The 22067-nt window shown below is 36.0% G+C and overlaps 1 protein-coding gene across 2 annotated transcripts in view; it reads left to right on the top strand.

The window, feature by feature from the left end:
- The window catches only part of LOC150087035 (tetratricopeptide repeat protein 37), a 702248-nt gene that overhangs the window by 546437 nt on the left and 133744 nt on the right, over positions 1 to 22067 (top strand). For both annotated transcript variants that reach the window (XM_090371768.1, XM_090371767.1), the window contains exons 35-37: positions 10745 to 10900; positions 13495 to 13583; positions 21640 to 21703. In XM_090371768.1, coding sequence (XP_090227894.1) covers positions 10745 to 10900; positions 13495 to 13583; positions 21640 to 21703 — 309 coding nt within the window. The remainder of the gene's footprint in view (positions 1 to 10744; positions 10901 to 13494; positions 13584 to 21639; positions 21704 to 22067) is intronic.

Genomic DNA, 22067 nt, shown 5'->3' with positions numbered 1-22067 from the left:
CTAAGTTTGCAGTCGGTACGAAGGTTGGCAGGGTTGTTAATGATAGTAGTGGTAGTACGCTATTGCAACAGGATCTGGAAGAGTTGAGCTGTGAGGTGGCAACTGAAGTTTAACATTGAGAAATATAAAGTACTGTACATGGATAGCAGAAACCTCAGAATAACATATCAACTGGGTGGTTCTACACTCGGGTAGTGGAGAATGAAAAGGACCTAAGGGTAATTGTGCAGTGAGATATGAAGTTTTCTGAGTATGGCAAAAAGTCTGCAAGAGTAGCTCATGGTGTCTTGTCAATGATACGCAGGAATTTTGCTAGCAGGGATAAGGGGTGATTGTCCCCTTGTATAAGGCAATGGTCAAGCCCAGTGTTGAATCCAGGGGGTTTAACACACTGTGGAATAAATTCTCCCGCCCCCGTGAAAAATAGTAAATTTTATTTTATAAAACATGAATTCAATAAATTTATGTCAAATAAACACAACATGAAAAATCACATCAACTAAGTGTGTGGTTGGTACTTGTTAGGTGGATACATGGTGAAAATATATCACTAAAAATCAAAAGACACGAAATTTTCAACAAAATAATTAAATTGGCAATATTTCTGGCTGCACAAATTATAACTAAAAGTCACTATTTCGTTTGTCTGCATTTTATTTTTATGGTTTTCAGATTTCCTTTATTTTTACACAAACCATCTCTTGATAGTGTTTCACACAAATGGTACACTTGTGTTTTTTTTGTTTTTTTTTTTGTGAAATTAAATCAGTGATTTTCATATTATTAAACTGTGATTATTGACAGTAATGTGGTTTTTGTGAACTCACTTTTAGTATTTAGAGGTTTAAATAATAAATATTTCATTTTGTTTCTTATTTTGTTTTCTCATATTCTCTTATTATATCATTCATAAATATGCATAATCTTTATATTTAAATTTATGCATATGTATATGCATATTATGTAAAAATTTATATTTATGCATGTTATGTAAAAAATTTTTATTTATGCATATTGTTATAATTTATATTTATGCATATTATGCATAAATATAATATACAGATTTGTTTGTAACATTTACATATGTTGTAAATATTAAATAATAATAAAAAATTGCACTACATGTATCCCCCCCCATAGTTTACATTCTTTCCCCCATGTAAGTGCATGTACCTCCAAAGTTTACATCCCCCCACTGCAAACGCTCTGAATTCAACACTGGTCAGGCCACACCTTGAGTATTGTATACAGGTCTGGAGTCCTCGTAACGAGAAGGGCAATTGGTGATTGGAACAAAGGGTTGGTGTTACCAAGAAAGGCTTAAGTTCTGCAAATTGCAGCTTCTGGAGACTAGGCACCTGTTGTTGTTGTTTGGTTTTTAGGAGCATTAGCAACTAAGGCCATATTGCTCCGGGGATATGCGGTGGTCATTCCCTGACCTTTCCGCATCCTCCGTATTTGGTGGTCATGGGCTCAAACCCCGGTCTAATCAAGAAGCGTGTGCTACAACACTACTGCTCCTGCCCACCTGGCTACGGAGGCGCCGACTAGGCATCTGTGAGCTGATCTAATTGAGGTGTATAAGGCCTTGAATGGATTGAGCAAGCTCAGTGCTAATGGGATTCTTCCTCTTGCTCAGATTACTCACCTGAATGAATTTCACTCAATTTCACATGAATTGAAATTGAGGAAAGACAATTTTAGAATAGATGTGTGGAAATTCACCTTTAGCCAGTGGGTGGTTGATAGTTGGAACAAACTTCCATCTGTTGTAGCGGAGGTCAGCAACTTAAATAAGTTCAAGGCAGAACTAGACAAGCATTTGGAGTGAATGGATGGATGAAATGGGAAGGTTTTTTTTTTTTTTTTTGGCTGATTCTATATAAGCTTACTTCCTGCATCATTTGCCCCTGCTAATGCTATCATTAATTGTCCTCTTACAGCTGTATAACAGAATTTTCTTAGAGGAGTATTACCCTGCTAGTTGGTGCCTTTCTTATGTGCTAGCCTTCCTGAAACCAGGAAAAGATCATACAGATCCCAGAAATTACCGTCCTATTTCTCTAACCTGTTGTCTGGGAAAAAACATTGTTAAAAATAGTTAACACTAGACTGACATGGTTTCTAAAGATTCAAAACATTTCAAGTTCAAGTCAGTATGGTTTTCAGAGAAGATGATGTACGTTTAATCTCATTATCAAGGCTGAAGCAAATATCTGGAAGACTTTTCTCAGAAATGAGCACCTAGTCATGATATGTGTTGACATCGAAAAAGCCTTTGATACAACTTGATGATATGGGATTCTTCAGGACTTACATAACTCTGGACTTCAGGATCATCTCCTGAAATTCATTGAGTACTTTCTAGGCAATAGATCCTTTCAGGTCTGATTCTATTCTTCATTATCTCGAGCATATGTACAAGAAGAGGGAGTTCCTCAAGGCTCAGTGCTGAGCACCACACTCTTTGCCATTAGGATTGATTCTATAACCAAGTGCATACCTAACAGAGTTGAAGCATACTTGTACCCCGACGATCGTGCCATGTCATGTCACTCTCAAAGTATGCGACTAATTGAAAGGCAACTACAAAGCACCATTAACAAAATAGTCTCTTGGGCCAAAAACAATGGATATTGGCTTTCTAAACCAAAAACAACTGCTGTACACTTCTGTCGCAAACGTTCTTTACATCTTGATCCAAACCTTCGGTTAGATTCTCATCATATTACTTGATACAAACTGCTGTACACTTCTGTCGCAAACGTTCTTTACATCTTGATCCAAACCTTCGGTTAGATTCTCATCATATTACTTGATACAAAATTAAACTTCACAGAACATATAAACATTTGTACAAGTTGTCCTAGAAAACTAAATCTTCTTAGAGTCATTTCTTCTATGTCATGGGGGTGCAGATCGTTACGTGTTGTTACATCTACACCACTCACTGATCAGATCCCAGTTAGACTATGGGTCTCCTGCATATGACTCAGCCAGGCCAAGTGTACAAATGGCTCGATCCTACACATCTTAGTGTGCTACAAGTTGCACTGAGAGCTTTTCGCACTCACCAGTTTTAAGCCTCTAACTGAAGCCTACAAACCGCTGCTACACCTTTGGTGAGAAGTTCTGCTACTAAATTATGCAGCCAAAATCAGCAGTTTCCCATATCATTCCATATGGCAATATCTCTTCATGCCTAAATGGAGGTTCAACAAACCATCTGACATTAGGCTTCAAGCCCTAATCACAAGCTGCGGCCTGAAGTTTACTAACACACTTCAGGATACTAGCATCGAAACCCAGCCATGGAAAATGCCTCCAGTGCACATTGATAGACATTTTCCAAAATGGGGAAAGATTAACCTCCGACTCCATATGTCCGACTCCATCGAGTTTAGCAGTTTCATTCAACTATATACAGATGGATCCAAAACTGTAATAAAGTTTGCACAGCTGTATTACTGCCAAATGCCATAATCTCCAAACAATTCCCATCAGAATACAGTACTTGTACCTCAGAATTATATGGTATTCTATTAGCCCTAGAGAATATAACCTCATTTACTCAATCCATCATATATACAGACTCGTTAAGTGCTGTTAATGCTCTATCCTCCTCTAGTCATTCTCTGATACACAAAATTTATTTGGTCATAGTTATTAGAACTTCATGGACATAGACAGCTAATAATATTGTTATCATGCTCATTTCCAGGGATCCAACATGTCCAGGGATCCACGTTGGATCCCTGGACATGTTCATTTCCTGGAATCCCAGGAAATGAGCAGGCAGATTTAGCTGCTAAAATTGCTACAAATGTGAGCCATCTAATCTCAGGACTCCTTATATTGACCATAAATCCTTTATCAAACAGACATATAAAGAACAGTGGGCACGAATGTGGAAAGATCAATCCAGTAATAAGCTTTTTGAAATCAAGAGAGAACCCAAACAATCACAATTCAGCCTGAGACAAAACAGAAAGGAAGAAACCATACTAGCAGATTACGCATTTGCCATACTTTCCTCACTCACAGCTACCTACTAACAAACAATGACACTCCACAATGCAGTAATTGTTTATGCTCATACACAGAATGCCCGCTATATCAAAAAGAATGGAAAACAGCTTTTTTCCCTCTCATTATCATAATGAGTGTATATGAATGACATTTTTCTTTTTCTAAAATGGATAAATAAATATCACCTTATCTGAACCCCTATCATCTGTAAGAAAAATGGAGAAAATATCAGACAGTAATTACTGCATTATAGCCTAAGTTTCCGATGCACCAACAAATCTAACAACAACCTTAATGCTTGTAAAGGAAACTGACTATGAAATATCAAAGTCAAAAAGACTACTTAGTGACACAGCAACAGGAATATTAAATCCTTAATTTATGCTAATTCATTCCTTACTTTGCACTCTCTGTCAGACAAATCTGCGAGTCTCTCTCTCTCTCTCTCTCTCTCTCTCTCTCTCTCCCTCCCTCCCTCCCTCCATTTCTTATACAGGAATGTTTGAAAATCATTGGGCTCACCTAAAATGGTGAAAACTTAGATTCGGAAATTTACTGGGATTCTGCTTAAGCTCTCAAACTTTGTACAAGTCACCCAACAGGCAACATTAAATACTTCCAAAGGGATAACTACACAGTGGGACCCAGTAAATGTCACAGAAGATTAACTGATCTGGTAGGTGCAAAATCAAAATGTCATACAAACTAAACAAATCATGATCAGGAAAGTTGTCAAGCTTCATTCCATGTGGAACATCATTTTGACATTCAGTACACTTACTTTTCAAAGTAATTGTTAAAGCCAACTATCTCAACTACTGAATACAACCTTGTATAGCAAATCCTCTCAGCTGCTCTGAAGATTATAGCAGCTGATAGGATTCCTGTATAAGAGTACATAAATGTATAGAAACATCATTCTTAGGAAAAACATTTAATGGTTTTCGCATACAAACTAATTGAAAAAATGTATTAATAGGGCTATATCTTTTGCACTCACTGTCTTAAGGATTTCAATAGTATCATGTGAAAATCACCTATTTTTAGTTACATTTTATTGTTTAAGATACATAGCATATAGGTTGCATGCAACACACAGCAGCAAGAATTTTCTGGATTTATTGCATGACTGTTTTCCACACTAGCACGTTAGAGGGGCATAGTTTTAATTGCAGTGTGGTTTTCTCCCAACTCCGTACATTAGAGAGGCAATGAGAGAAAGCAGTAATCTTGATCTGATTATCAGCAGTAATCCTTCATGATTTAGAATCTGCAGATAAAAGAACCATTAGGTGGCAGTATCACAATTTATTGATGTGAGATTTACTTAAAGGTGTCTACAAAAGTCTCAGGCAGTTTTTGTAAACTCTATCCAGCAGGACCAACTGACTGATGATCTATAAACTCTGGCAAAGAAAACAAGTAAAGACTTCTTATGTAAACACTTAGATGGAAAGGGATTGGACTACTGGATATGAATGGCATAATTATTGATTATTATGCTCATAGTACTGACATCCCCCCCTGCCTCCCCATCTGTCCTTATGTACTGCAAATTCATGATGGGTGGGAGTAAGATTACAATATTGGGTCCTGCTATTTGTTTCTTGATATAAAAAATATTTCCTTAACATTTTTTAGGTCTATTAGCAGCAAACATCAGAGCGTGTGGTGATAACAATCTTGGGAATTAGGAAATACAAATTGGAAATTTATGGAAACTGTTAATATTTAGGGTTCGTGCTGGAAATGAAAGCAAAGTTTCACCTTTTAAATTCTTAAAATTAAAAAAATACACTTATGAGGTAATGCAAAACTATATTGTGGAGTGTTGTAAATGTAAAATATAAAAGTTAGCCAGTAATTATTATTCAGTAATTTGTGATGAAACAATAGTAATAGTAACAGGCAACAACATAAGAATATTGTGCATGAAGCTATTATTGATTGCTAATATAAATTATTAAATATGAACATAAGTGTTATGTGGCCAAGGATACAATAGTTGCATATTAGTGCAACTATCATATCCTTGGTCAACTGCAAGAATCAACAAAGAGCAGCTGTATATACATTGCCAATCACTGCATTAACTGAAGTCTTTCTAATGGTAATACTGCACTACCATTAATGTTCAGCCACATCTCTACTGATAGTTTGTCACATCCTACCCAAGCACCATGTGTCAGATAGAACTATAAATATGCTCATAAGCCTTTTAGGACACAATAATATGATTGTGAATGCTAGATGTCATGATCTCAATGGCTTTAACAAACACTCAGTGTGGAATGATAATAGAGTGCCACATAAACAAACAGTCTGTACATGATATTTCAGTGGCACTGATGATCTGCAAATGGAAGTGGACTGGTGCCGAAACCATCATGAAACAACCCAGTAAACCTCAAAAGCTGATGGAACGTGACAAGAGAGCCCTGCGAAGAATTTTACACTGAGAACACAGGTCAACACTATTGCAGTGCGCGCGCACTTGGGACACTTGTTAGCACCAGTACGGTTCACACAACAGTGTGTGATATGAATTACCAGAATTGTGCAGCCAGGCACTATCTACCTTGGTGTAAGGCTTGCATACCAATGGAAAGCTGTGCTTTGGAGTAATGGGTCATGGTCTACCAGTCTGACGGTCATGCCTGGGTGTGATGGGTGCCCAGAGAAAGTTACCTGCTTGGCTGTATTGTCCTGACAATGAATTTTGGTGGAGGCAACACAATGGCCTAGCTATGTTTTTCATGGTTTGGCTAGAGACCATTGGTTTTTTTTTGGACAAACCACAAATGCTGATGTCTATCTATTCTGAGACAATCTGGACAATAACATTCCACCTACATTATGGCAGCACATCAGGGGACATCAGTGTTGTAAAGTTGGACTGACCACTTTAATATACCTGTAGAGAATGTTAGAAATTAAGAATAGTAATTAGATTCTCTAATTTCTAGAGAATGTTAGAGAATATCTGGGATTAACTAGATTGACAGATGCATGTAAGGAGACACTGCCTTAAAAACACAGCTGAACTGCTCGCGGCTTTGAAGACTAAATGGCAGAAAATATCAGAGGACATTATAGAAAATGAAAAAAATTAGTGAAGAGTGTTCCACAGAATTAGAGGCTGTCATAAAGGCTAAAGGTTTAAGCACACATTATTATAGATATACAGGTGTCTGATTATTAGTATTAGGGCAGTGTGTATCACATTCTAACAAGAGGCTAAATTTTTTTTTTTTTTTTTTAACTGAGAGAAAGATGGAAGAAAGGTTTCTGAGGTTAAACATAAATAAGGTGCCTCAGGCAGATAGATTCTATACAGTTATATTAACTGTATAGAATCAGAGAATAAGAGAGGCAGCAAAATTGGCAAATCTTAGCCATAAGATTCACAAAGGAGTTGCAAAGGGCGAAGTGAATAATTACGGTCCTGTAAGATTGACTTCTCTTCCAAGGGAAATAATGAAGTAGCTGGTTAAAGAAGTAATTAGGACCTTTAGACAAGAATACATTTTTGCAGCAATTAATGGCATGGATTTGTTAAGGGGTGATCTGGTCTGACCAATCGGATTGAATACTGTAATTGCGGCAGTAACAAAGGAACTGGATGCAAAAAATAATTTTGACATCATATACTCAGATTTCAGAAACCTTTTGATACAATTGGAGTAGTGTAGCATTACAAGCAAGTTATTGCTATGAATAAAGGGGTGGTTGAATAGGAGAAGAAAGAGTTGTTATCAATGGATACTGCCCTTTTGGACTAATGTTATTAATGGAATATCCAAAGGTTTAGTGCTGGGCACATTGTTGTTTACAATATTGTTTTCAATTTCAATATTGATGAAATTACAGTAAACCCCTGCTATTTGTGGTCGCTGATTTAATATAAAATGAAACCTAAAAAAAAAAATGTGAATTTTAAAGCGCCATGAACATTTTCCGCCATAAAAAAACAAGGGCGTGGCTAAAATTATCTTTCCCGGTCAAAACAGTGCTCAGTGGGTGGGGGGAGAGGGGTGACAAAATCACAAGCGTGGATGTTTCTCCCTAATCCTTGTTAAGTATGTGTTATGCGCTTGTCATAGAAGGTTTCGTCGTTTGCTTTTAATTTATATGCTTATAAATTGAATAAATTTATCAATTTATAAATTGATAAATTTATACTGCAAAACGGTAGATAAATCTACCATTTTGTTTTACACTGCAAAACGGTAGATAAATCTACCATTTTGCAGTGTAAAACAGACTTTTTCGAGTGTGTTAACGGAAAACAGACACTGCAAAACGGTAGATAAATCTACCGTTTTGCAGTGTAAAACAGACTTTTTCGAGTGTGTTAACGGAAGAAAGTGACTATCGTGGACAAGTTCTTTCTAACCCGTACAAAAATATGGCTACGAATAACAAGGGAAATGTGAAAATATCAAAGAAGGTGATGACATTAGCGAATAAAATTGAGCTATTAGACAAAATTTCTAATGGTGAAAGTGTCTCCTCAGTGGCAAAACATTATAAAATCAATGAGTCAACGGTACAATCAATCAAAAAATCGGAAGAAAGAATCCGCCGTAGTGTCCGTGAAAATGTGCTAATTGCTTCAAAAATTTGCTCTGTAACTCATGATGTTAAATTAGAAAAAATGGAAAAAGCTTTAAATCTGTGGATAGAAGACCGAACTCAAAATAAAATTCCGTTAAGTTCACTCATCATTCATGAAAAGGCAAAACTCCTTTATCAACACTTTAGTGAAACTGGTGATAGCACTGGCGGGATAAGTTTTTTAGCTAGCAAAGGTGCTGGTTTGAAAGATTTGTTTGAAATTTCTACTAAATATTACATTTAATATTAAATTATTTTCATTTCGATGCCATATGCTTGCATTTCACTATGTACTGTCTATGTACATAGTCATATTATGAACATAGACAAAATTTTAGACTAGTTTTTCTTATATATTTCATACTTTGGAACGGAACCCCTTTATTACTATGGGAGCCATAACTCAATATTCGCGGCATTTCTCAGGAACGTAACCCCCGCGAATAGCGGGGGTTAGGTGATAGAAAGGTCAGACGAGTGGTTAATGGCAGTTATAAGGTTATGCTACTGTTACAAGATCTAGAAAAATTAAGTAGATGGACTAAAAAGTGGAAATTGAAGTTTAATATTGACAAATGCAAGGTACATATGAGTAGCAGTAGTCTAGAATAACATACCAACTGCTATACCACACTTAGATAGTGAAGAATGAAAAAAATATTTGAGGATGATTGTGCAGTTAGGCATGAAGTTCTCTAAGCAGTGCAGACAGGCTGCTAGAATAGTTCATGGGGTTTTGTCAGGTTATATATACAGGAATTTTGCCATCAGGTATAAGGATGTGATTATCCTGTTGTTTAAGGCAGTGGTTAGCCCACATCTTCAGTACTGCACGCAGGTCTGGAAGCCTCATTTTAGGAAGAAGTGGATCTGATAGAATGGATGCAGGGAAGAACGAGATTAGTGAGGGAAACAAAAGGATAATCTTACCAAGAAAGACTTCAGTTCTGCAAGTTGTATCATTTGGAGACAGGCACCCCTGAGATCTGATTAAAGCTGTGAATGGATTAAGTAATCTAAGTGCTGATGGCATCTTTACTCTTGCTTAGAAAACACACACACACACACACACACACACACACACACACACACACACACACACACACACACACACAGATATGAGGGACATTAATTTAATTTGAGGAAGGATGGTTGCAGTGTAGTATAAATAAATTTAAGGAAGAGTTTTTCACTCAGTACTGTGAAGTTACTTCCTGGCATCAAGAGGAAGGAAAAACAGGAATTTGAGGAATGTTTATTCCCATAGTTCTGTGAATGATGTTTGTTTGTTTGTTTGTTATTTGGTTTATAGGAGCATTAGCAACTAAGGCCATATTGTTCCGGGGATATGCTGTGGTCATTCCCTGACCTTTCCGCATCTTCCGTATTTGGTGGTCACGGGCTCGAACCCCGGTCTAATCATGAAGCGTGTGCTACTCACTGCTGCTCCTGTCTACCTGGCTATAGAGGTGCCCGTGAATGATGTAAATAATCTAATATTTGTTATCAAACTTATGTTACTGTATCATAAAGAGTAAAGTGTAAGTATTGTTTAATTCCCATGTACTACTGATCTGATGAAGTCATCAAGAACCAATGCATAGCATATAGCCATAGGTGGGAGGAATCTGAAGCTCCCCTCCATGTTTTATATTAAAATAAATAAATTTTTCTGTTTATACTCTGGGACGACCAAACGATCAGAGGAGTTCACAAGATAGACAGAATACAAGAAACAGCATCATATTCAGCAGTCACGGGCTTGAACCCCGGTCACTCAAGGCACGTGTACTTATGCACCCGCGCGCCTGACTACTAGGCTACGGCGGCCTGTATATTATATAATTAGTCTGGCATATGCTGACAGTACAATGACAGTTTCACATTTGGTAGCTTTTGCAAGCTACCAATATGAAATGTATTAATATTTTTTAATTAATCATAGAGATAAGCCATTAACTGTATTATCTCTATGCAGTGAAGCATTGTTTCATCCTTCTGATTGGCTACCTGCATATAATCATGCTCATTGCCAACCACTTTTAACTCTATACTTATTAATATTTTTATGAATGTATACTAATTTTTTTTTTCCTAGGCTGTAAAGGTTTTTGCAAATGATCAGCAGATGATAGCTACCCTTCAGTTACTGAAAATTGTTTGTACAATATTAACATCTGGTGGAACCAAAGAACAAATAAGTAAATTGATCATTGCAGCCCAGGAAAACCACACTTTTTTATTAGGATGGCAAGTTAGTAATTGATATTTGTGTTTTTGTTTTTTGTTTTTTTATTTGTTTTTTATTTTTTTAATCTTCTTTTACTTTAAATGGCTGAAATTGTGAGATTTGTGGATTACATAGGATATAATAAATCCTATGTAATCCACAAAAAAAACTTAGGATCTTTTTCCACTCTTGCATTCTCAAAAGATACCTCTGTGGCAGATAAAGATATGATAAAGAAGCAAAAAAAATTATAAAATATTAAATGTACTTTAGCAGACCAGAGAAAACCATTCTGGTATTTATTTAGAAACAACACTTTTAACCATAAAAGCCACCATTCCCAGGTGAATGTTTATCATAGTGGTAGCTGAGGTATATGATATAGAGCATGATATCAGAAACATGAATGTATTTGATTGCTGTTGGTGTCAAAAATTATAAAGAGAAAGAGAGAGTTACTTGAGACACGGGAGAGTGAGAGGGGTGCAATCACTTGCTAAGATTAAGATTTTGAGTAACAATTCTATTGGCCGAGCTGAAAATTATCCAAAATGATTGTTGAGATCTGACAAAAAAAAAATTATAACATCTACAGTAGATAAAATTAAATTCTGCTGTGTAATCAGATTACTTTAAATCTTGCAATATTATATATCTGAATAGCACTAGTAGTAGTAGTAAAAATAATAATAATAAAACTACAGAAACCCCAAAAAAAGGGTATGGTTCTAGATTTATTTCCAGGTAGTAGACAAGATAAGCCTATTAGGAAACAAAAAAGTCCTAAGGAGCAGATATCATAGGAAAATGCAAGCCATATATTTCTCTTTTGTGGCAATTAACCAGACAGTAGATCCTTTTGTTCCAGGTACATAACTGCAAACTCTTTGTATTTACAATTGGGGAATCCTTCTTTTATATTCATTGGTCTTCCCAATCTCACCATCATAATATAGTTGGTGACAAAGAGTTTCTCTGATTTTTGCAAAAACTAAGTTTTTACTGAAATCAGAGTTTTGTTTTTTTTTTTTATTTGAAAATTTCTGCTTCTTTTTGTTAACAAATTTCCATCAAGTGTGTTGTGGCAGTCTTTGTTGCAAAATATGAAGCATGATAATAATGTTGTTCTCTGCTATGTACAACAATTTCATTATATTGCAAAGCTAATTAACAGTCTTTCATTAAGATGCCAAAGAAATACAGTATAAAATTTCAGAAAACATATATGCAAGAATTTCCATATATTTTAAATTAAAAAAAGATGACACATTTGCCTTGTTAGCTCTATGTAAATGTGCTTTTCCAGTTTCAAGCAGTGGGAAACATAGTGTAATCAGACATTTGCAAACAAATAAAGTTAAAGACAGAATGTAGTGCATAGAAAGTAATGTAGCATTATATGATGCATTCCATGGTGATGATAATGTCATATGTGCAAAATGTTTATTTGCATATTTTGTCAAGGAACATAATCTTCCTCTGAGATTATAAAGTGTATATTTTCCCAATAGCAAAAAAAAGAAAAAAAAAAGTGTGATTATGGAAGAGCAAAAAACAATCATTATTAGTGAAAATGCACTGATAATTAAAGAAGAGGCAGTGATGGATCTAAAAATTAGGCCATTTTCAATTGCTACAGATGCAGTAATATTCCAAGCTATATTCCACTGTGGTGACCTTTCTCGATAAAAAAATAAATAAAAATGTAAAGTTGAAAGCTGCTTGCCCATCATTAGAAGCTGATACTTCAGGGTACAGCATTGGGCATATTCTTCTGAATAACCTGAAAGCATGAGTGATTCCTTTGAAAAACTGTCTGGCACTTAGTGTTGATGATGTGCCTATTGTGGTAAACAAAAAAACTGGAGCAGCAAGAGTATTAAAAGAATAGAACCCGGTTTGAGCACCCAGTTCAGATCGCCAAATGGCATGTCGGCAGCAGAGCTACAGTATGTCTCCATCAGTGATCATTGTCAGGTCCATATAAGTGTCGAATCCAGTAGGAAGGTGAAACTGCCATCCTGCTCTGGGGGGGGTGGGATATGTTAGCTGGCATTGGGGAACCCACCAGGTGAAGGGGTAACTCCCCCCACCTGGTGGGGATGGGAGAGAGAGAGACATTTACTTCATTCATAATCCGCTGTCTCACTTCACTTGCATTCTATTTTTATACTTTTTTCTTATATTTTATATATATTTTTTTTTTTTCTGTTTGATTATACACACACACATTTATTTATTTTATTTATTTATTTTTTTTTTCACTCACTAATTCATCTTTTTTCTCACATACCTGGGGGGGATGCAATGGTATGTAATGTAAATTTAAATACTAATACATAATAAGGGCTAATGGGTATTGTGGGCTTGAAGGAGAGAGCTAGGAACAGAAAGAGATAAAGCTATGATTGAGTTTTATCTGTTTCGAGTTTTTGCCACATAGCCTGCCATGTGGCAAAGAACATAATGAAGTGGCACTCTCCACCAGCACAATAATCTGTATTGGTATTGCATGCATTATTTTGTTTTGAGAAGTATTACAATCATTTATTTGAAGTAAAATATCATTTTTAAGCTCTTTTATTTTAACATGTATTATGTTTTGTTTCCTATTACAGATTCTAGTTAAACTGTATCTAAAATTAGGGAAAGATTCAGAAGCCGAAAAAATTATTCGCCACTTTTTCCGTTTAACTGGAACAACTATGTAAGTTTTTTTTTTTTTTTTTTTTTTATGTTTAAATTCTGTGCTATCTTTTTAAATATGGCAGTTAAACCATTTAGAATGTTAAGTCATCCATTAAATAAATTCAAGAAAAACCTTGATGTTACCTTTAGTGCTCTCAAAGGTGTACTAGACACCAAAATTTTAAATATTTTCAATTCTTGGAAGCATTTGATGTCATTTTGTTAGTAGAAACATAATTAAATGAGTTTTGTGATTATGAGAAATTAACTCTACGGTTTATGGTTCTGAGAAAGGATCACAACATTTGGGATGTAGGGGCAAAGTAGCTATCAGTTATTAACATAAATAGGTGTGGTAAATTGGACATGTGAAAAATTAAAAATTCCATACTGCTTGACCATTGCTTATTTGTTTAAAGCATCATCATGTAAATTGCATGATTTTAGAACAGTGTGCTACAGCACAACGCATACAATGAATTGTCACATCCATAAGACTATGCGCCTTCAGAAATGAGTTCAGAAAATGTACAAGGGGTGATCATTTAATTTGTGGACTTGTGCAAGATCTTATCTTAATTGTCATCATCTGAACCTTCTGTGTCGAATCCAATAGGACATCTTTCCTTCTCGAAATACTCTCCCTTGAGCTTTACACACATTCGCCACCATCATACCCACACATTAAATACTTCTTGCAAGTCATTTTTCAAAAGACTGCAAAGTGCTTCCATTGTGGCTCTGCAAGCATCGTTGTTGGACATGAAACACTTGCCTTTCAGAGCTTTCTTCAGACATGGAAACAGGAAGAAATCACATGGGACTAAGTCAGATGAATAAGAGGAATGTGGCAGAACCTCAGCACTTATTGCAGTGATCACTGGCTGCACAATATTAGCTTTATGGGGCCTAGCATTGTTTGATGGAGAAACCACTGCACACCAGAAAGTTCTTGATGTTTCTCGTGAATGATGTGGTGACGTTTGACTCCGAGAACCTCAGTTTATGTTTCTTTACGCGTAGTTGTTTACTCGCGGCTCAAAATGTATAACAAGAATGCTTTTTATATTAAAAAAACCCAAAACCCATTTGTTTGTCAGCCAAATGAGAAGCTAAATTTCTTAGATCTCACTAAATCAGAATGCTTTCACTCACTTGACTGTTGTTTGCTCTCTGGATCATAGTGAAAAATCCAAGTTTCATACTTCTTCTTCTTCTTCTGGCGTTATAACTCAGGATGGGTCGTAGCCTTCTCAACGATGTTCCACCAGTAAGCCCTCCCAGAAGTCAAACTTCTCCAACTTCTTATTCTCATGACCTTTAAGTCTTCTACTTCATCCGTCCATCTTTTCCATGGTCTTCCTCTTGCCCTCCTACCAGTAGTCTTCCATTTCATTATACTCTTAGTTGTTCTACTGTCATCCATTCTCATAACATATCCCAACCAGGCAAGTCTCTGGCTCTTTACAAATCTGACAATGTCCACACCCTGAATAAAATGGTCAAGTTCATGGTTCATTCTGAACCTCCAGGATCCATCACTGTCTTGTATGGGCCCAAAAACTTTTCTTAAAATTCTGTGCTCGAACACTCTCAACAACTGCTCATCTTTACTTGTTAATGTCCAAGCTTCACAACCGTATGTCACAACTGGTGTAATGAGACTTTTGTGTATTCTTAATTTTAAATGTCTGTTCAATATTCTGGACTCCATTAGTTTTTCATGTGCATAGAAACATCTGTTTCCACTCAGGATATGGGACTTTATTTCATTAGTAATAGAGTTGAACTGGTTTATCTGCGAGCCTAGATAGGTGAAATTTTGAACATGCTCAAACGAGAAGCCACTGGTTCTTAAATTTTCCATGTTATCTGCCGTTCTCCAGACTTCCATATATTTTGTCTTTGTTTCATTTATCCTAAATCCTCTTCTTTGTGCTTCATTATCCAGCCTAGCCACTGTTTCCTACAATGCCCCTCTAGTCCTACTGATAACAGCGACATCGTCAGCATATGCACAGACCCACACTGTCTTTGTACCTATGTGTCCAGTCACTTCTAATTTTCTGACAGCCACCTCTAAAACCAAGTTAAATAACACAGTAGAGAGAGTGCATCGCCTTGTCTAACACCAGTGTTAATGTCAAAGGGAGTCGTCCCTTTGACAATAGCACTGGTGTCATTAACACAAGAGAAGGAAATCATTTATCATTTCCTCTCTGTTGAGGGAATCAAAAGCTTGTTTGAAATCTACATATAAGTTAATAAGTGCATATTGTACTCAAATGATTTTTCCTGTATCTGCCTTAAGATGAAAATGTGGTCAGTTGCTGAGCGATTGGGTCTGAAACCACACTGATATTCTCCATTGATTTTCTCTGAATATGCTGCCAATCTGTTATAAATAACTCCCAACAAAACCTTGTAAGTAACACTCAGCAATGTAATACCTCTACAGTAAAGCAGGGTTATCATCCTTCTTTAAGTACTTTTCGAATTTCTTCAATGCTAGAGTCTTCAATGCATGGCTCTACTGTATAGTACAAAGCTGTTTTGTTTCGGTCTTACCTCCTGTCAAGATGCTCTCAAAATACTCTTTCCACCATTGTAATGTTCCACTATTTCATTGACCTTCCTCTTCAAAGCTTCTCTCTTTTTCTTTCTATATATCCTAGCTGCGGCAATCCGTTTTCCCTTGTAGTGTTTGCTATTCCTCTGCAAACATTTCACCCTTGCTACTCAGCACTCGTCATCATACCATTTCTCATTTCTTGGCCTCGAGGTCTCACCCAAGGTTATGTGTGCTGCACCCAGAATTGCTTCCTTTATGCAACTCCATTCGTATTCAGTCTTGTCACTAATTTCCTGTTCCTGCAGTTTTCAGGCTAACTCTGCCTGGTACTTTGTTTCAACAAGTGTATCTTTCAATTTCTCTACATTCCACTGCTTAGTTTTGTCAGCCTTTCAATTTTCCTCTTGCTACTAGGGCTATTTTATACTTCAATGTGGCTCCCGCTAGAAAATGATCAGAATCTGAGTGGGCGCCCCGAAAATAATGGATATTTTTAATTGCAGTAGCCCATCTCTTAGAGACTACATGATCAATCTGATTAGCCTGATTTGTACCAGGGATTTTCTATGTACCTTTATGAATATTTTTTCTTGGGAACCAGGTAAAGTTGTTGGCAGCAGCAGCAAATTGTACTACTCTAAGGCCATTACTGTTTGTTTCTTCATGGAGGCTGTGTCTTCCAAATAGACCCATGAAAACTTCTTCCCTGCCTAGTTTAGTGTTGAAGTCACTGAGTGTTATAATAGCATCATGTCTGAATTCTTTCAACACAACCTGGAGTTCATTGTAAAATCCATCTGCAGCATCATCATCCATACCTTCATTTGGAACATACACATTAATAAAGGTCACATTATGGAATTTTCCTTTAATTCTAAGGCTGCACGTTCTCCCAGACACTGGTGTGAAGGCAAGTACTGATCTGTGCATTCTCTTAGAAATCAGAAATTCTACACCCTGTTCATCAATTCTAGAGTAATACATTGTAAATTTCAACTTATTAATCACACCTTTACCTTTCCATATAACTTCTTGGAGAGCAACAATATCCATCTTAAACTTATCAACTTCCTTCGCTACTCTGTTCATAGAACCAGCTTGCAACAGGGTATGTACCATCCAGGTTCCAAATCTCAATACCAAACTTGTGTCTTTATTTCGAGGCCTGGTTGGTTTCCATAAGCGCTATCTGGTTTCATTCATCAAGTTATATGTAATGGTTAATTTTTTACAGGGTAGGGTTGTCGGCCCTGTGTCCAACCCCCAACCCAGAGGACCAGGGTATCTTTTTTCATCTGTCTCTTCACCTTCGACCTGTCTGGCTTGGGAGGCCCTACCAGTAACTGCGCTACAACCGACACAGCTCTCAGAATCACTAGAGCATACAAGCCCCACTACCACGTGAAGGTAGAGATATCCAAGTTTCATTACATGTCACTGTTCGATTTAAGAAGTTTTGGCCCTGTGTTTCAAAACAGTCAAGCATTGCACAAGTCTACTCTTTGCTGTTTTTGTTCTGGAGTCAAATTGTGTGGAATCCAACGGGCACAGATTCGCAACATTTTCAGGTGATCTTTCACAATATTGTGAGCACTACCATATGAAATAGACATTCTAACAGCTGATTCACAAAATGTAATTCACCTGTCTTCATTCAAGGTTTCCTGGCTTTTGCAATTTGCTCAGGAGTTGTTGAGGAAGAAGGCTGACCAGGGCTTGGATCAACTGCAACAGACTCATGGCCTTCACTGAATCACTTGTGCCATTTAAATATGGCTATTCTACAAAGACACTCAATACCATACTCTTCATTCGTTTATTTAACTGTTTCCCTTCATTGACCTATTTAACTGTTTCCTTTCATTGATCTATTTAAATGTTTCCGATGCATTTAAGCCCCATCTGACACAATAACGAATCACATATTGCTGTTCAATCTGTATGTCTAACATGATACTTGCTTCAAAATGATTGTCAATAACATGCTGCTAAAAAAATTCTCTTTGTGCAATACTAGTTCAACAGATGAAATAAAGGAGGTGAAAGACTTGTGGAATTTGCAGAATCTAGAGGAATGTCAGTAATGAACACTTTTTTCAAGAAAAGTGTGGACAGAAAGTGGACATGGAAGAGCCCAAGTGGATTAACAACTAATGAAATCAACTTCATCCTCACTAACAGAAGATATATCGTGAATGATGTTACTGTCCTGAACAAGATAAATGTTGGAAGTGATCACAGAATGGTAAGGTGCACACTTGATATAGATGTAAGAAAAGAAAGGAAAAAACTGACTCAAGTAAATAATACAAAGATCTTTGAGATAACAGAAGAGGAGAAAAAGCAGTATGTACTGGAACTTAAGAACAAGTTTGAGCTTCTGCAGACTGTTCAGGACCAAGATATCAACGAGGAATATTATAACTTTCTGAAATTGATAAAGCCCAAGAAACCTATAGGTAAAAATAAATCCAAAGAAGAAAAAATCAGTCGAGAAACACTTGTCATGATGAACCAAAGACGACAAATGAAAAGCAAGAAAAACACTGACAGGGAGAAAATTTAGTAAACTGAGTTATGCAAAGCCATTAGAAAGAGACTCAGAGCGGACATAAGAAAATTTAACACAAGAAAAGTAGAACAAACATTAAGAGAAAACAAAGGATTTAAATCAGCAGTCATGAGCAGTAATACAGAAAGACAAATGATACTGAAACTGAAGAATAGCAATGGTGTACTTATGAATAGCAGAGAAGGCATATTTCAAATAGCAGAAAACTACTATAAAGAGTGTTATAGAGAGTATAGAAGACTATTATATGACAACGAGCGAGGGAATGATGCCAGCAGTGGGCAAGATGGATCGCAAATTAGTAACACATACGACATACCTGATATCCTAGCTGATGAGGTAGAACATGCGTTGAAAAAAATGAAGAATCAGAAAGCTCCGGGGGATGATGAAGTTACTGTAGAGTTGTTAAAATTTGGAGGAAGAGACATGACACAAAAACTGGCAAGACTCTTCACAAAATACATTAGAAAAGGTGTGGCACCTAAGGAGTGGAATAATGCAACTGTAGTTTTGCTGCATAAGAAAGGAGATAAATTGGAAATTATAGACCAATTAGCTTTTTATCCCACATCTAAAAGTTGTTCACAAGGGTCATTACTTACAGATTAGAAAGAATACTTGATTAGAATCAACCGAAAGAGCAAGCTGGCTTTAGGACAGGATTCTCAACTATGGATCACCTTCACGTAATGTCACAGCTAATGAAGAAGGCAAATGAATATAAAACACCATTATGCCTGGCATTTGTGGATTATGAAAAGGCATTTGACTCCACACAGCATAAGGCAATGTTTTGGGCACTGGAAAGACAAGGCATAGATACCTCATATATTATGATCTTTAAGAAAATATATGAGAATGCTACCTCCTTTATTAGACTAGACAAAGAAAGTAATAAATTTAAAATTGAGAAAGGAGTTCGACAGGGAGACACAATATCTCCGAAGTTGTTTACTGCTGCCCTTGAGGAAGCTTTCAGAAGATTAGACTGGTCGCAGAAAAGAGTCAATGTGAATGGAGAGTACCTAAACTATTTACGATTTGCAGATGACATTGTGGTAATAAGCCACGATCCCAAAGAATTAGAGGAAAATCTTAATCAGTTATGCAGAGTTAGTAAGGATTTTGGACTAAAGATGAATATGGCTAAAACAAAAGTAATGAACAAGTATGCCACAGAAAGGGATATAATGATTGAAGGAGCAGTAATTGAAAAGGTGGAGTCATATACTTATCTGGGACAAGTTATTAGCTGTAATAATGATAAATGGCTGGAAGTCAAGAGAAGAATAAATTTTGGATGAATAGCATTCAGGAAATATAGTCACATACTGAGGAGCAATATCCCAATTTGTCTGAAACATAAAATAATGAACCAATGTATACTCCCCACCATGACTTATGGACAACTTGGGCACCCACTAAAAGAATGGAAGAGAGGCTGAGAATTACACAGCGAAGAATGGAACGAATTATATTGGGAATCAGACTGTTAGATAAGAAGAGAAACACATGGATTAGGCAGCAAACTCAAATAAAGGACATTCTTATCAAAACTAAAGAACTAAAATGGTCTTGGGCAGGACACATAGCTCGAAGACATGATGACAGATGGACTAAGAAAATAACAGAATGGTACCCAAGAGGAGCTAGAAGAAAACCTAGAAGACAAAGGCAGAGATGGATAGATGAAATTCATGAGTCTGTGTGTAGTAAATGCATGGCCATTGCACAAAACAGAAGGAACTGGAAAGTTGCAGGAGAGGCCTTCATCCTGCAGTGGATTGAAAATGGCTGATGATGATCATCATGATGAGTTTGACGGATACTGCCGTGCACACACAGAGTCTGCTCAGTAGCGATTAGGGACAGCACCTCTAGCAGCAGTTATGGAAAGTTTGTGCTGTGAACATAAAATCTTGCAAATGCTCACCCCTCGTATGTGGCCTTCAGCTGTGAATTTTTCTCTAGGAATGGCTCTGTGGAGTGATTTCTTCCTGGAGTGTTTTATAGTTTTGTAATGTTTTTAAATATTAATTTTTTCCCATTTTGATTTGTTCAAAATTAGAATGAAATTGCTGTCAAAAGTTAGTTCAGAAATTTTAAAAAAGCTAAAAAAAAAAAAAAATATATATATATATATATATCATAAAAAACTTATAATTACCTCTTTTTTTTTTTTTCTGGAATAATATCTTCTGCATCTATTTACGTGTAACTTGATTCAATTTCATGAACTTCTGGATCTGATTTCCAAAGAATTTCAGCTTTTGTTAGCTGAAGTCAGAGAGAGTAGTGACAAACATGATCTCCTTCTCACTATTTCATGCTCCCATCTATTATAAACTGTCTATCATTACTTGGAAGTTACAAAATACCAGTGCGTACTGAGAGATTTCAAGCCAATTCACTCAAACAGTCAGATTATTTGAAATATACTTAAAACAGCCTTGAAACAGTTATGTGTGTATATCTCTTTGTTTACAATTTTCGCTTGTGTAGACAAGAAAAAATTGTTTACATATGTGTTAACATCAGCAATTAGAATTCAAAGGAAAATTATATAATTTGAGATTGTTAATAACAAAAAAAAAAAAAAAAAATTCTTAATAGCTAACTAGTAATAAATATATGGAACTTCATCAAATATATTTGAAACACATTATTCCAAAATTGGATAGTCTACTTGTTTGCAAAAAAATTTAGAGTAAAAATGTTCAAGTTTATCATATCAAGCTTCAAGTGAAGATGTTCATCTCATGAATCACCTACAAACATCCCAAAGACCACTTCTGATCTGTGGATCAGTAGTTGTCTTTGGGATGCTCTGTGGTCTTTGCTAGTTTGGAAAGCATTGCTTTTTATCATTTTTTTTTTTTTTTTTCTGTATTGTTATAAAGCAAATTTTAATTTAATTTTTTTTTCCAGATCTTCAAAGCTGCATCTAGTTCTCTTAATGCAGTTAGGGGTGTTATCATACTCTGCAATGAATGTAAGGAATTTCTTTTAAATTATTTTATACTGTTAAATTTATTAATTGTTAAATCTGATGTGAAGATTTTATACACTTACAGTTGACTATGAAGATCTTTCATAGCTTATTAGTAAATAAGAAAATTCAGTTATACTTTGTTTTATATAATAATACTCAAAAATAAGATAAAACTGTCAGGGTGGAACAGGTCATTTATTACATTTATTTATCAAACAGCAATCATTAATAAATGATTATTGTTGATAAATGCAGACTTTATACTCTTTCAAAAGCTTTATTTCAGCAACTGGCATTGAGCTCATTATAAGAGAGAAATGAAATCTAAAACATATTAATGAATAATGCATAGCTGCCAAGTCTT

This window comes from Mastigoproctus giganteus, chromosome 4, assembly GCF_048544385.1.
Source record: "Mastigoproctus giganteus isolate SK-2022 chromosome 4, ASM4854438v1, whole genome shotgun sequence".
NCBI classification, from domain to species: domain Eukaryota; kingdom Metazoa; phylum Arthropoda; class Arachnida; order Uropygi; family Thelyphonidae; genus Mastigoproctus; species Mastigoproctus giganteus.
Note: the sequence above shows the minus strand (reverse complement) of the source record. Positions and strands in the feature narration are given on the sequence as shown.